Source organism: Gorilla gorilla, chromosome 2 (assembly GCF_029281585.2).
Source record: "Gorilla gorilla gorilla isolate KB3781 chromosome 2, NHGRI_mGorGor1-v2.1_pri, whole genome shotgun sequence".
NCBI classification, from domain to species: domain Eukaryota; kingdom Metazoa; phylum Chordata; class Mammalia; order Primates; family Hominidae; genus Gorilla; species Gorilla gorilla.
Window position 1 is genome coordinate 59,290,366 of NC_086017.1, and position 16,184 is coordinate 59,306,549.

Consider the following 16,184-nt stretch of genomic DNA (forward strand, 5'->3'; position numbering starts at 1 on the left):
TAGGACCTCAAGAGAGTAAGGTCAAGTGGGGGTGGGGAAGGTGGGCCAGCCTGGCAGGTAGGCAGCACCACAGTAGTCTGTCCTCATGTGGACCCCTAGTTCCACAGCTCTCCCACCAGGCAGACACAGGCAGCCAGCAGTCATGCATTCCACAAGTATTTATTGATCTTACTGCATACCAGGCCCTCAGATGGGGACACAGCCACGAATGAAGCATGGTCCCTGCTACCACAAGGTCCTCTTCACTTATACACACACTGAGGACTACTGCTCCATCACGCTTTCCGAAGCAGCTGAGTGGGGCTATGTAAGTGACCTTGCAGATGAAGTCGCCACCTGCAAGAACTCACAGGTGAGAGCAGAGGGTGGCCACCAAAAGGTCACTGAACTCCCCCGAGAAAACTGTTGAGCCGCACACATGTCCAACTTTCCAGGTCCAAGACATACTGCAGTACTGCTTTGTAATAGCCACCAGGTGCAAAGCCAGGAAGAACCAGAGGGAAACAGGTTTTTCTCACATGAGGGAAGAGCAGCCTGCATCACTTAATGGTTGGCCTGAGTTAATGCAGGACCTAGGCCTCTTAAAAGGTAACAATGAGAACTCTTACTTGGACCCACTCCCCACCACGGTTGATCTCTCATTATGCTGAGCATATCTCTTGGAAAGGGGCAGGCCGGGTGCGGTGGCTCATGCCTGTAATCCCAGCACTTTGGGAGGCCAAGGCAGGCAGATCACCTGAGGTCAGGAGTTCGAGACCAGCCTGACCAACATGGAGAAACCCTGTCTCTACTACAAATACAAAATTAGCCAGGCATGGTGACGCATGACTGTAATCCCAGCTACTCGGGAGACTGAGGCAGGAGAATCGCTTGAACCTGGGAGGCGGAGGTTGCAGTTAGCCAAGATTGCACTATTGCACTCCAGCCTGGGCAACAAGAGCAAAACTCGACCTCAAAAACAACAACAAAAAAGGAGAGGGGCAACTGGGAGAAAGGATAGAGATGTGCTTTGGGCTATGTCAGATGGCAGAAGCGTCCCAGTTCTTTTTTTTTTGTTTGTTTGTTTAAGATGGAGTTTCGCTCTTCTTGCCCAGGCTGGAGTGCAATGGCATGATCTCAGGTCCGCAACCTCCACTTCCCAGGTTCAAGAGATTCTCCTGCCTCAGCCTCCCAAGTAGCTGGGATTACAGGTGCCTACCACCACACCCAGCTAATTTTTTGTATTTTTAGTAGAGACGGGGTTTCTCCAGGTTGGTCAGGCTGGTCTTGAACTCCTGACCTCAGGTGATCTGCCTGCCTGGGCCTCCCAAAGTGCTGGGATTACAGGCGTGAGCTACCGCACCCTGCCTAGAAGGGTCCCAGTACTTATTCTCAGGCCCTGGTTTTGCTAGAGACACGTGCCCAGGCCCTATGGGCACACCCACTTGAACATATATTCAGGAGCCAGCTCAGAAACCGAGAGACTCAGGCTGCCCAAATCTTCAGGTTTCCTTCCTAGGCAGGCAGCAGAAGAGTTCAGACAGGAAATTTCTTTCTGTGGCATAACACAAATGGAAAGAAAACCACTAGGGGACACACAGGAAGAAATAAGGTTTCTGTTTCTTCCTCAAGTGTCCCAAGTGCCATGGCAGCAATGGCCTTCCAGGTCCATACATGGAGCAGGTTTTAGTAGGTCAGCCCAGCCCAACTGCACTGACTTGAGGGAGCAGGCAGAAGACAGGAATGTGCATGTTGCCAGAAGGGGCAGAGGGCACTCAGGGATTCTCAGTAAGTACAACTGACTGGAGTGTTTTTGGGTAGAAGGAAGAATTGAGTTGCAGCCAGGCGAAGACAGAGCACCCCCATGCCAGGAGCTCATGCTGAAGTAACACGGTAAGCCCCTGAGAATCCTGAATCTGTGAACGTGGCCCAGACAGAACAGGCATGCAGGCAACACTTGGAATGCACAGGAAACACACTTCAGCCTCTGGTGGCCCAAACCAAGTCTGGGTGGGCACAGAAAGGCCAAGATCTTGGCTAGGAGCAACCATTCAAGTGTAGGAGAGCAAGTTCAGGTCATAACAGCCATCCACCTGAAATACAAAAGATCATCAGGTCTGATCTGCTCAGGGCAAAGCAAGCCAAGCAGAAGGAAGCGATTACTTACATCAAAGCGGCCGATCCTTGCGGAGGTGTGACTGGCCCGGATCATCTCTGTCAGTGCCCACATCTGCTGCACCTCGGAGGATACCCTGCTGGGGTCTGGGAGACCCTGCTCCAGAAGGAGGGGTCAGTGGCCATGGGTCTCTCCCCAGCAGTGCCCTTCGGGCTCCAGAGAGGCCAACCTGGGCTAGGGGCCCTCCAGCTGAGACCAACAACATTCTCAGATGGCTTATGAAACATGAGGTTAGGGCCTGATGTAGCCCCACAACAGAGATGCCTCAAATCCCACAGAATACCCAGGAGGAAGATAACACCCAAGGGCCCTGGGCCCAGCCCCAGAATTTTACAGGAAGGGGTCTACCTGGCCTGTGTTGGACACTAGAACCATTCACACATGGTTCTTACCTAGGGTGAGGGCTTACCTCACGGAGGAGTGCAGGTTGCTCACAGGGCACTGGGTGGGAGAGCCACTTGGGAAAGGTCATGGAGGGGCTCTGCAAAGCAAAGATGTACTGCCCTGAGTGAGACAAAGTGGACAGCTCTGGGACCAGATTCCAAGGTCCTAGGAGCAGAGAGAAGGGCCGCTAGGCCTCAGACACTGGGAAAACCCTGTTTAGGGAGCCCACAGAGACCTAAAGAGGCAGTCAGACTACCTAAGTTCTCCTGCTGTGCAGACAGAGTCCTCAGAAACACAAGCTCAAAAGTGTCTCCCAGCACCTAAAGGCTCCAGCTCTGAAAGTAGCAGGTGGCCCCAAAGGTCAGGGGATATGGGGACATGGCCTCACCTCTCATTGTGAGCTTCCAGCATTCACACCCAGCTAACCTCCATGAAGGCCCCATTCACAATCTTCACCCATTACCCACCCCACCACCTAGCTTTCCCAGTCATAGAAGCTTTCTGGGGAAAGAGCCAGCCAGCAGCTGAGCTAGTCACTTACCTTTGGTCCCTGCTGATAGATCTGCAGCTCCTCCACTGTGAAAGACAGCCACAGTGGTGATGGCTGCCGCAGAATCAGGCGTAGCTCCGATATTCTAGCCATGTCACACAGCATCTGACACACACACACAAGGACCCGGCGAGGATCCAGCTCACTGCCCAGAAGTCTCCCAACCAGCAATGAGCCAGAATGCTGCCCACCCACAGGCCTTGGGAAGGAAGGAACAGTAGTCCCTCCAAGGCACTTCCCTGGAAGCCACAGTTCAGGCCAGACTGGCCCCCTCTTCCCTCTTGGTATATTGATCCAATCCCCCCACCTCTGGTAAGTCCTCATCTGGGCTGCCCTGGCCATCCTGAGGCCCAGCTGACCTGATGCTTGAACAGCGATACATACTCCTGGGCTCCCTCCTCACTGTGTGGGTCAGGCATTAGGCAGTAGTCCCGCAGGCAGGTCACCCACTTGGCAGGTGTGTGTGCTGAGGTGTACTGACGGACACGGATGCTCAAAAAAGCTGTGTAGTAATTCTTAAACGTGATTTCCTGCAACTAGAACACATACAACCCATTACAACAAGTCAGACCCAGGCCCAGGGGCCTGAAAAGCTCAAAGGTCAAAGGTGCCACCTCTTCCTTCTCCCCACCCTTTTTTTTTTTTTTTTTTTTTTTTGAGAGGAAATCTTGCTCTGTTGCCCAGGCTGGAGTGCAGTAGTGTGATCTCAGCTCACTGCAACCTCCACCTCCCAGGTTCAAGCAATTCTCCTGCCTCAGCCTCCCTAGTAGCTGGGACTACAGGTACGTGCCACCACGCCCAGCTAATTGTTTTGTACTTTTAGTAGAGACAGAATTTCACCATGTTGGCCAGGATGCTCTCAAATTCCTGATCTTAGGTGATCCACCTGCCTCTTCCCCTTTCAATGTACTCTTCTACTAAACTAACAATTTCAACAAGTATCACTAGGGCCCAAAGACAATTCTGCCTTCCTAAAGGTGCTCACAGTCTAAATGAGTAGGTCATGGAAACAAACCACGACTGCAGATCTTGCCACACGTCCAAGATGCTGCTAGAGAGCAGCGCTCTAACCCTGGAAAAGGCAGAAAATGTACATATGAGGCCTGAAGGAGGAAGAGTTCACCAAGTGGACTAAGAAATGTAGAAAACGTGGCCGGGCACGGTGGCTCGCGCCTGTAATCCCAGCATTTTCGGAAGCCGAGGCGGGCGGATCACAAGGTCAGGAGATCGAGACCATCCTGGCTAACACAGTGAAACCCCGTCTCTACTAAAAATACAAAAAATTAGCCGGGCTTGGTGGCGGGCACCTGTAGTCCCAGCTACTCGGGAGGCTGAGGCAGGAGAATGGCATGAACCCAGGAGGCGGAGCTTGCAGTGAGCTGAGATCGCGCCATTCCACTCCAGCCTGGGCGCGACAGAGCAAGACACCGCCTCAAAAAAAAAAAAAAAAGAAATGTAGAAAACGTAGGCTGGGTGCAGTGGCTTACATCTGTCTGTAATCCCAGCACTTTGGGAGGCTGGGGCGGGTGGATCATTTGAGTTCAGGAGTTCGAGACCAGCCTGACCAACATAGTGAAACCCAATCTCTACTAAAAATACAAAAATATTAGCTGAGCGTGGTGGCGCATGCCTGTAGTCCCAGCTACTCGGGAGGCTGAGGCAGGAGAATTGCTTGAACCCAGGAGGTGGAGGTTGCAGTGAGCCAAGATCAAGCCACTGTACTCCAGCCTGGGTGACAAAATGAGACTCCCTCTCAGAAAAAAAAAAAAAAAAAGAAAGAAATGTAGATAATGTAAAAGTAGCATATACAAATAATTACCAAAGGGCGAGAGAACTTGGTGTGCCACTGGAACAGCCAGTGATTCAGCTTGACTACTGCAGTGGATCTTGTCATTGGATACTCATCAGAATTACCCAAGAAAATATGTTACCAAATAAATTGTCCTGGCTTCACCTTAGTCTACTAAGTCAGGATTTCCAAGGTTGGGCTCTTTAATTAAGTTTCCCATTTGATGGTAAGGAACAGCTTGGGGGAGAACCACACACCACAGCACAAAGCTCCTGAGACAAGAGAGACAGGGCTGGGCACGGTGGCTCACGCCGTGGGTGGATCACCTGACGTCACAAGTTCGAGACCAGCCTGTCCCACATGGTGAAACCCCGTTTCTACTAAAAATACAAAAATTTAGCCAGGCGTGATGGTGGGTGCCTGTAATCCCAGCTACTTGGGAGGCTGAGGCAGGATAATTGCCTGAACCCAGGAGGCGGAGGTTGCAGTGAGCTGAGATCGCGCCACTGCACTCCAGCCTGGGCAACAAGAGTGAACCTCCATCTCAAAAAAAAAAAAGAGACAGAAACAGGTGGGGCACAGACACAGAGGGCTCTCAATGCCAGGCCATTGGAGGTGGGTTTTGCCCTCTTTGTTGAGTCATGCAGTGTCCAGTCACTCTATCAACTGATGTGGAAGTGCAACTGGAGATTGGCAACTCGAGTCATTGGGGGTATGGTGATGAGGTAAGTGACCTCTGGGAGGGACTATAAGAATGGGGAGGAGTGACCGGGCGCGGTGGCTCACGCCTGTAATCCCAGCACTTTGGGAGGACGAGGTAGGCGGATCACCGGAGGTCGGGAGTTCCAGACCAGCCTGACCAATATGGAGAAACCCTGTCTCTACTAAAAATACAAAATTAGTTGGGCATGGTGGTGCATGCCTGTAATCCCAGCTACTTGGGAGGCTGAGGCAGGAGAAGCGCTTGAACCCGGGAGGCAGAGGTTGCGGTGAGCCGAGATCGTGCCATTGCACTCCAGCCTGGGCAACAAGAGTGAACTCCGTCTCAAAATACAAAAAAAAAGATGGGGAGGAGGCAGGTTTTGGGGTAAATCATTGCTTAGCGATCCCCAACTGTGGCCAGGGACAAAATGACCCCTAACTTCTATTTTGGTTCACTATTTGGTATTTCCAGCAAAACCTAGCCCACTCTCGCCACCTGCATGCCAACGCTGTCCTGGATGTGGGTAAGAGACATAGCAGAGAACAAGACAGGAAGCTCAATTCTAGGAAAAATGTGTTAACTGAAGGACTAAATAAATGAATGATTAATTAATTTGCAAGGGCAAGGAAGACAGCAGAGGCTTTCCCGTAAAAGATTAAATGCCTGGGAAACAACCGAGATTCCAGGTCGGCCCCGCCCGGGAGCCTCGGTCGCGCCCACCAGGCTTGCTCACCTCGAAGGGAGCGACGCTGGGGAAGGTGACATCGATGACCAGCACGCCAGGCCGGCCTTGGGAGGTCCGCACGTCGCCCACCTGGAGGGCTACGGAGCCTTTCACATGGCAAGGCACCAAAACGCGGGACATGGTGACAGCAGCCTCAACTAAGTGCAACCGCCGCTCTAGGCCCCCGACCACCAGCCCTTCCCGGCATCCTCAGCCGAGCCTCAAGAACTACAATCCCGGGAGGCCCCGCGTACGGCCAGCCCAGCCAATCACCGAAGCTCAGGATCGGCCGAGAGTCGGAAGTGCCTGCGGAAGTTTTTTTCTTTTTCGTTTTTAAGACGGAATCTCGCTCTGTCGCCCCAGCTAGAGTGCAGTGGCGTTATCTCGACTCACTGCAACCTCCGTCTCCGGGATTCAAGCGATTCTCCTGCCTCAGCCTCCCTAGTAGCTGGGATTACAGGTGCCCGCCACCATGCCCGGCTAATTTTTTTTTTAATTTTTTTTAATTTTTAGTAGAGACGAGGTTTCACCATATTGTCCAGGCTGGTCTCGAACCCCTGACCTCAAGTGATCCGCCCGCCTCGTCCTCCGAAAGTGTCGGAATTACAGGCGTGGGTCACCGCGCCCCTCCCACTGAAGTTCTTCTTCAGCCAATCACTGCGCGAGGCTTAGAGCCTACCCGCGAGCCGCGCCCAGTAACTGCCCAGCCTTTCTGTATGCAAGCCATTCGGCTCCCTTTGGGTTTCTTTCACTGCTTAGGGCGGTAGTCTGTTAAAGGCGTACAAATACATAAACACAAATCAGCAGTGATTAGCCTAGATTAACCTCAAAAATACGTATTAGCTGTTGGAAAAAAAAAGGATTTGAACACGCGCTTTGCAAAAGTAGATAAACAGCCAATAAACCCATGAAAAGATACTTAATATTTATAGAGGAAATACAAATTAGAACCTCCACATAGTCATTAGGCTAAAATTAAAGACTGACAAAGATGTGGAGTGCTTGGAACCCTCATCCATTGCTGATTTCCAACCACTTTGGGGTTTTCTGTTTGTTTTAGAGACAGGGTCTCATTCAGTTACCCAGGCTAGAGTGCAATGCTGCGATCACGGTTCACTGCAGCCTCGACTTCGCGGGCTCCAGTGATCTCACCTCAGCCTCCAGAGTAGCTGGGACTACACGCACACGCCACTGCGTCCTGCTAGATTTGTCTATTTTATTTCTTATTTTTATTTTATTTTATTTTTTTGAGGCGGAGTCTCGCTCAGTCGCGCCCAGGTTGGAGTGCAGTGGCGCAATCTCGGCTCACTGCAACCTCTGCCTCCTAGGTTCAAGCGATTCTCCTGCCTCAGCCTCCCTAGTAGCTGGGATTACAGGCGCCTGCCACCACGCCCAGCTAATTTTTTTTTCTTTTTTTCCTTTTTTTTTTTTTTTTTTTTTGAGACGGAGTCTCTCTCTGTCACCCAGGCTGGAGTGCAGTGGCGCAACTTGGCTCACTACAACCTCCGCCTCCCGGATTCAAGCAATTCTCCTGCCTCATCCTCCCGAGTAGCTGAGATTACAGGCATGCGCCACCAACGCCTGGCTAATTTTTTTGTGTTTTTAGTAGAGACGGAGTTTCACCATATTGGTCAGGCTGGTCTCGAACTCCTGACCTTGCGATCTATCCGCCTTGGCCTCCCAAAGTGCCAGGATTACAGACGTGAGCCACCGTGCCCGGCTAATTTTTTGTATTTTTAGTAGAGACGGGGTTTCATCATGTTGGTCATGCTGGTCTTGAGCTCAGGTAATCTGCCCGCCTTGGCCTCCCAAAGAGGTGGGATTACAGGCATGAGGCACCGCGCCCGGCCTTTTTATTTTTTTAATCTTTAAGACAGAGTTTTGCTCTTTTTGCCCAGGCTGGAGTGCAGTGCGATCTCAGCTCACTGCAACCTCCACCTCCTGAGTCCCCGGGTTCAAGAGATTCTCCTGCCTCATCCTCCTAAATACCTGGGGCTACAGGCACACGCCGCCACACCCTGCTAATTTTTTGTATTTTAAGTCGAGATGGGGTTTCATCCTGTTGCCCAGGCTGGTCTCGAACTCCTGAGCTCAGGCAGTCTGCCCACCTCGGCCTTCCAAAGTGCTAGGATTACAGGCCTGAGCCACCGTGCCTGGCCTAGTTTTGTTTATTTTTCCCTATGTTGCCCAGGCTGGTCTCAAACTCCTGGGTCCCAATAATCCTCCTGCCTCCCACACCTGGCCTCCAACCAGTTTGAAAAACAGGGTCTTTCTTAATTTATATCTACAATATGATCTAGCCATTGCACTCATAAGTATTTACCCAAGGTAAATGAAAGCATAACAAAACCAAAGTCCTTTATTCATGATAACCAAAATTTGAAAATAATCCAAATGTCCAACAGATGAACAGATAAACCAATTGTGCTATATCAATACAATGGAATACTACTCATCAATATAAAGAAATGCATAGGCCAGGCAGGGTGGCTCAGGCCTGTAATCCCATCACCCTGGGAGATGAAGGTGAGAGGATCACTTGAGCTTAGGAGTTTGAGACCAGCCTGGGTAACAAAGTGAGACTTTGTCTCTAAAAAAACAAACAAATAAACTGAATACTTATGATTTGTTCATTTTATTGTATCTAAATTATACCTCAATAAACATGATCTTAAGAGTGAGAAGGGGCCGAGCGCGGTGGCTCATGCCTGTAATCCCAGCACTTTGAGAGGCCAAGGCAGGCAGATCCTGAGGTCAGGAGATCGAGAACAGCCTGGCTAACACGGTGAAACTCCATCTCTACTAAAAATACAAAAAATTAGCCAGGCGTGGTGGCACGAACCTGTAGTCCCAGCTACTTGGGAGGCTGAGGCAGGAGAATCACTCGAACCCGGGAGGCAGAGGTTGCAGTGAGCCGAGATCACACCACTGCACTCCAGCCTGGGCGACAGAACAAGACTCCGTCTCAAAAAAAAAAAAAAAAAAAAAAAAAAAAGAGTGAGAAGGGGATGGGGGAGGGAGTGGTTGTGGGGGGAAAAAACGAAAAGGTAAAGCAAAAAAGTAAACATTGACTGGGCACGGTGGCTCATGTCTGTAATCCTAGCACTTTGGGAGGCTGAGGCAGGTGGATAGCTTGAGCTCAGGAGTTCGAGACCAGCCTGGGCAACATGGTGAAAGTATATCTCTACAAAAAATACAAAAATTAACCGGGCGTGGGGGTGTGTGCCTGTGTAGTCCCAGCTATTTGGGAGGCTGAGGTGGGAAGATCACTTGAGTCTGGGAGGTCAAGGCGGCAGTGAGCCTTGAAATTGCATCACTGCACTCCAACCTGGGTGACAGAGTGAGACCCTGTCTCAAAAACAAAACAGAAGCAAAAACCACACACACAATTTAACGATCATATTTATCATCACCATTCTTCCAAATACTTGTGGAAAAAATGTCCAAGAGATTTTCAGTTAAGCCTGTTTTATTTATTTATTTATTTATTTATTTTTTGAGATGGAGTCTTGCTCTGTCGCCCAGGCTGGAGTGTGGTGGCACGATCTCAGCTCACTGCAACCTCCGCTTCCCGGGTTCAAGAGATTCTCCTGCCTCAACCTCCTGAGTAGCTGGGATTACAGGCATGTGCCACCACGCCCAGCTAATTTTTGTATTTTTAGTAGAGACAGAGTTTCTCCATGTTGCTCAGGCTGGTCTTGAACTCCTGACCTTGTGATCCGCCTGCCTCGGCCTCCCAAAGTGCTGGGATTACAGGCGTGAGCCACCACGCCCAGCCAAGCCTGTTTTATAGATGGCAAAGCTCAGACAGAAGATGTCCAATGATTTCCCCAACCCAGGAAAACAGCGTGGAGTAAAGCTGGAACCCTGGCCTCCCTTTGGCTCCCATCTCACAGGTCAGAACCCCCCAGGCAATGGTCAGCTTCAGTTAACCTGTGTCTACTCTATATTGAGGGGCCCCAGAGACACAGATCCTGCACAGCCCATGGGGCTCTCATGATGTGAGGTCAAACAAGCCCAGGCACATGATTCCAGGCCATCCCAAGGAATGGCCTAGAGGAGCTGTGCCTTCCCACTCCAGGCCTGGTGACCTTAAGTAACAGAAAACATTCCCTGCGTCCTCCTTGGGTGTTGTCAGGGGAAGACAATTTCTAATGTTGGACTGGTCTGATCATTGCCATCTCCATTTTGACCCAGGCTAATGATTCACTGTGTAGCTCCCTCCATGTTCCTGAGATTTTCCCCTATAGGAAGCCTGCCCGTGCTGAAGCAGAGGCCTTCCCAAATCCCATGGATTACAGTATGGACCCCCTGGGCATCAGGAGGATCCAGACAAGCTCTGGCTTTAGGTCCCATCTCTGTGAGCACAGCCACCAGCAGACACAGAACTGTATGGCCCCTCATTACAGATGAGTTTCACCTCTTAGCTTGCTGGTAAACAGCCACTTTCACTCCAGCCCCTTCAATACATTGCCCAATTGTGGCAGGCAGGTTTTTCAATGTGAAATCCTCATTGATTCTCTCTGTTTTACAGCCATGTCCAATAGCTCTCAATAAGGCAGGGCACAGAGGCTCACACCTATAATCACAACATGTAGGAAGGCCAAGGTGAAAGGATTGCTTGAGCACAGGAGTTCAAGACCAGCCTGGGCAACATAGTGTGACACACATCTCTATAAAACAAAACAGGACAGGCGCGGTGGTTCACGCCTATAATCCCAGCAATTTGGGATGCTGAAGAGGGCAGATTACCAGGTCAAGAGATCCAGACCATGCTGGCCAACATGGTGAAACCCCGTCTCTACTAAAATACAAAAATTAGCTGGGCATGGTGGCGCCCGTCTGTAGTCCCAGTTACTAGGGAGGCTGAGGCAGGAGAATGGCTTGAACCCAGGAGGTGGAGGTTTCAGTGAGCCTAAATCACACCACTGCACTCCAGCCTAGGCCACAGGGTGAAACTCCATCTGTCTCAAAAAAAAAAAAAAAAAAGATAAGGGTCTTACTTTGTTGCCAACTGGTCTGGAACTCCTGGGTTTAAGCAATCCTCCTACCTCTGCCTCCCTAATTGCTGAGGTTTCATCCCAGAGCCACCATGCCCATATTGCTTGGTGTTAGGAACTTCCACTTAAAACCAAGATGGAGGCTGGGACGGTGGCTCAAGCCTGTAGTCCCAGCACTTTGGGAGGCTGACGCGGGCAGATCACAAGATCAGGAGTTCAAGATCAGCCTGGCCAACATAGTGAAACCCTGTCACTACTGAAAATACAAAAATTAGCCGGGTATAGTGGCGCACACTTGTAGTCCCAGCTACTTGAGAAGCTGAGGCAGGAGAATCACTTGAACCCGGGAGGCAGAGGTGGCAGTGAGCAACAATCACGCCTCTGCACTCCAGCCTGGCAACAGAGCAAGACTTCATCTCAAAAATGCGGCCGGGCGCCGTGGCTCAAACCTGTAATCCCAGCACTTTGGGAGGCAAAGGCGAGTGGATCACGAGGTCAGGAGTTCAAGACCAGCCTGGCAAAAGCTGTGAAACTCCGCCTCTACTAAAAATACAAAAAATTAGCCGGGCGTGGTGGCACGCACCTGTAGTCCCAGCTACTTGGGAGGCTGAAGCAGGAGAATTGCTTGAACCTGGGAGGCAGAGGTTGCAGTGAGCTGAGATCACGCCACTGCACTCCAGCCTGTGTGACAGAGTGAGACTCCGTCTCAAAAGAAAAAAAAAAGAACCAGATAGGCAAGCACAGTGGCTCATGCCTATAATCCCAGCACTTTAGGAGGCTGAGGCTGGAGGATCTCTTGAGCCTGAGTCACTTCCTTCCTCTGGAAGGAAGAGGCGGGCGGATCACAAGGTCAGGAGATCGAGACCATCCTGGCTAACATTGAGAAACCCCGTCTCTACTAAAAATACAAAATTAGCCGGGGTGGTGGTGCATGCCTGTAATCCCAGCTACTTGGAGCTGAGGCAAGAGAATTGCTTGAACCTGGGAGACAGAGGTTGTGGTGAGCCAAGATCGCGCCATTGCACTCCAGCCTGGGCAACAAGAGCGAAACTCCGTCTCAAAAAAAAAACAAAAAAACAAAAATTAGGCCGGTTGAGGTGGCTCACACCTGTAATCCCAGCACTTTGGGAGGCCAAGGCAGGCGGATTATTTGAGGTCAGGAGTTCGAGACCAGCCTGGCCTACATGGCTAAACCCCATCTCTACTAAAAATACAAAAGGCCGGGCGCGGTGGCTTACACCTGTAACCCCAGCACGCTGGGAGGCCAAGGCGGGCGGATCACCTGACGTCGGGAGTTTGAGACCAGCCTGACCAACGTGGAGAAACCCCGTCTCTACTAAAAATACAGAAAAATTAGCCAGGCATGGTAGCCCATGCTTGTAATCCCAGCTACTCAGGAGGCTGAGGCAGGAGAATCGCTTGAACCCAGGAGGTGGAGGTTGCAGTGAGCCAAGATCGAGCCATTGCACTTCAGCCTGGGCAACAAAAGGGAAACTCTGTCTCAAAAAAAAAAAAAAAAAAAAGTCCAGTATGGTGGCATGAACCTGTAATCCTAGGTACTTGGGAGGCTGAGGCAGGAGAAATCGCTTCAACCCGGAAGGCAGAGGTTGCAGTAAGCCGAGATTACGCCATTGCACTCCAGCCTGGGTGACAAGAGTGAAACTCCATCTTGAAAATAAAAAAAAAAATACAAAAATTAGCTGGGCGTGGTGGCGCACACCTGTAGTCCCAGCTACTTGGGAGGCTGAGGCAGGAGAATCTCTTGAACCTGGGAGGCAGAGGTTGCAGTAAGCTGAGATCGCACCACTGCACTCCATCCTCAGTGACAGAGGGAGACTCCATCTTAAAAAAAGAAAAATAAAAAATAAGAGAAACAAAGTGGCAATTTGGAGAGGCAAAAATGGTTAGAGATTAGAGGGGACAGAACTCCATAGAGAGATAACAGGCGATTTCCAAGGCGGTTCCTTGAGGCTTCAGCTGAGTGATAATCAGCAAAAGTATGTGAGGAAACTACCCAACCCCAGGGAGAGAATTACCCAAAAAGAATAAGATAACTAGGCCAGGCGCGGTGGCTCACACCTGTAATCCCAGCACTTTGGGAGGCCAAGGTGGGCAGATCACGAGGTCAAGAGATCGAGACCATCCTGGCCAACATGGTGAAACCCCGTCTCTACTAAAAATACAAAAAATTAGCCAGGTATGGTGGTGGGTGCCTGTAATCCCAGCTGCTTGGGAGGCTGAGGCAGGAGAATTGCTTGAACCTGGGAGGCGGAGGTTGCAGTGAGCTGAGATCGTGCCATTGCACTCCAGCCTGGGCAAAAAGAGTGAAACTCCGTCTCAAAAAACAAACAAACAAACAAAAAACAAGAATAAGATAACTATCACCAAATCTTATGAGTATGTGAGGAAACTACCCGAGCCAGTGAAAGAATTACCCAAAAAGAGTAAAAAATAACAATCACCAACTCTTAGTCTGAGCCAGAAATTGTGTTTCCACCAGCCATAGCTAAAGCCCTCCTAATTCATGGGGCATTGTGTAGCATGCTTAAACGGGTATTGCTGGGCCGGGTGCGGTGGCTCATGCCTGTAATCCCAGCACTGTGGAAGGCCGATGGGGGCGGATCATGACATCAGGAGTTCGAGACCAGCCTGGCTAATATGATGAAACCTCGTCTCTACTAAAAATATAAAAAATTAGCTGGGTGTGGTGATGCGCGCCTATAGTCCCACCTACTCAGGAGGCTGAGACAGGAGAATCGGTAGAACCCGGGAGGCAGAGGTTGCAGTAAGCCAAGATTGCGCCACTGCACTCCAGCCTGGGCAACAGAGTGAGACTCCATCTCAAAAAAAAAAACAGAAAAAAAAAAGGCCAGGTGAGGTGGCTCATGCCTGTAACCCAGCACTTTGGAATGCTGAGGTGAGCAGATCACCTGAGGTCGGGAGTTCGAGACCAGCCTGACCAACACGGAGAAACCCCATCTCTACTAAAAATACAAAATTAGCTGGGCGTGGTGGCACATGCCTGTAATCCCAGCTACTCGGGAGGCTGAGGCAGGAGAATCGCTTGAACCTGGGAGGCAGAGGTTGCGTTGAGCCAAGATTGCGCCATTGCACTCCAGCCTGGGCAACAAGAGCAAAACTCCTTCTCAAAAAAAAGGGTATTGCTGGCCAGCATTTTGGGAGGCTGAGGCAGGTGGATTACTTGAGGCCAAGAGTTTGAGACCAGCGTGACCAACATGAGGAAACCCCATGTCTACTAAAAATACAAAAATTAGCCAGGTGTATTGTTGGTGCACACCTGTAAGCCCAGCTACCTGGGAAGCTGAGACATGAGAACTGCTTGAACCCAGGAGGCAGAGGTTGCAGTGACCCAAGAACGCGACAGGGCACTCCAGCCTGGGCGACAGACCAATACTCTGTCTCAAAAAAAAAAAAAGGGTATTGCCATACATTATGGATGAAAATTTGTGTGAAGCTAAAATCTACTCTGATCCTACCTAACAAAGATTAAAATCAAGCCTCAAAATAATCAAATGTTTAAATGTATTAAAGAACAATGATTGGCCGGGCGCGGTGGCTCACGCCTGTAATCCCAGCACTTTGGGAGGCCGAGGCGGGCGGATCACGAGGTCAGGAGATCGAGACCATCCTGGCTAACACGGTGAAACCCCGTCTCTACTAAAAATTCAAAAAATTAGCCGGGCGTGGTAGTGGGCGCCTGTAGTCCCAGCTACTCGGGAGGCTGAGGCAGGAGAATGGCGTGAACCCGGGAGGTGGAGCTTGCAGTGAGCCGAGATCGCGCCACTGCACTCCAGCCTGGGCGACAAAGCAAGACTCCGTATCAAAAAAAAAAAAAAAAAAAAGAACAATGATCAAAAATATCTATAGGAATACAATACTATCCAGCATTTGAAAAGGTAAAATTTACAATGTTTGGCATTCATTTCAAAATTAGCAGTCAGCCAAAAGAGATTGCACATACCTGATCACACCTGTAAATAGCCACTGCTCTCCAGCCTGGGCAACATAGCCAGACCCTGACTCTCCAAAAACAAATTGTTTATATACATATAACTACCACTGACCTTTTATTTTTTTTTTCTTGGACGGAGTTTTGCTCTTGTTGCCCAGGCTGGAGGGCAATGGCACGATCTCGGCTCACTGCAACCTCTGCCTCCCGAGTTCAAGGAATTCTCCTGCCTCAGCCTCCCTAGTAGCTGGGATTACAGGCATGCGCCACCACGCCTGGCTAATTTTGTATTTTTAGTAGAGACAGGGATTCTCCATGTTGGTCAGGATGGTCTCAAACTCCCGACCTCAGGTGATCCGCCCGCCTCGGCCTCCCGAAGTGTTGGGATTACAGGCGTGAGCCACTGTGCCCGGCCTACCACTGTCCTTTTTATAGTTTTATTTTTTATTTTTATTTTTTGAGATGGAGTCTTGCTCTGTCGCCCAGGCTGGAGTGCAGTTGCACAATCTCAGCTCACTGCAACCTCCTCCTCCCAGGTTCAAGAGATTCTGCTGCCTCAGTCTCCTGAGTAGCTGGGATTACAGGTGTGTGCCACCACACCTGACTAATTTTTGCATTTTTAGTAGAGACGGGGTTCCGCCATGTTGGCCAGGCTGGTCTCAAATTCCTGATGTCAAGTGATCCACTCACCTTGGCCTCCCAAAGTGCTGGAATTACAGGTGTGAGCCACCATGCCTGGCTTTATTTATTTATTTATTTATTTTCTTTGTTACAGTCAGAGTTTCACTCTTGTCCCTCAGCCTGGAGTGCAGTGGCATGATCTTGGCTCACTACACCCTCTGCCTTCCAGGTTCAAGCAATTCTCCTGCCTCAGCCTCAAAAGAAGCTGAGATTACAGGCACGTGCCAC

The 16,184-nt window shown here is 50.3% G+C and overlaps 1 protein-coding gene across 2 annotated transcripts; it reads right to left on the minus strand.

Annotated features, from left to right (window-relative positions):
* Window positions 1-143: 143 nt before the first annotated feature.
* On the minus strand, window positions 144-6,878 carry NICN1 (nicolin 1, tubulin polyglutamylase complex subunit). Of its 2 annotated transcripts, XM_004034143.5 has the most exons (6): window positions 6,315-6,878; window positions 3,449-3,625; window positions 3,081-3,194; window positions 2,565-2,636; window positions 2,147-2,251; window positions 144-2,072 (listed from the first exon to the last, which is right to left on the minus strand). In XM_004034143.5, exons 1-6 carry the CDS (start codon window positions 6,444-6,446, stop codon window positions 2,031-2,033), a joined length of 642 nt encoding a protein of 213 aa, XP_004034191.1. In that variant the 5' UTR covers window positions 6,447-6,878; the 3' UTR covers window positions 144-2,030. The 2 variants fall into 2 exon arrangements, with proteins under 2 accessions (XP_004034191.1, XP_055238410.1); XM_055382435.2 differs by lacking the exon at window positions 2,147-2,251 and having other exon boundaries at window positions 6,315-6,549.
* Window positions 6,879-16,184: the final 9,306 nt, after the last annotated feature.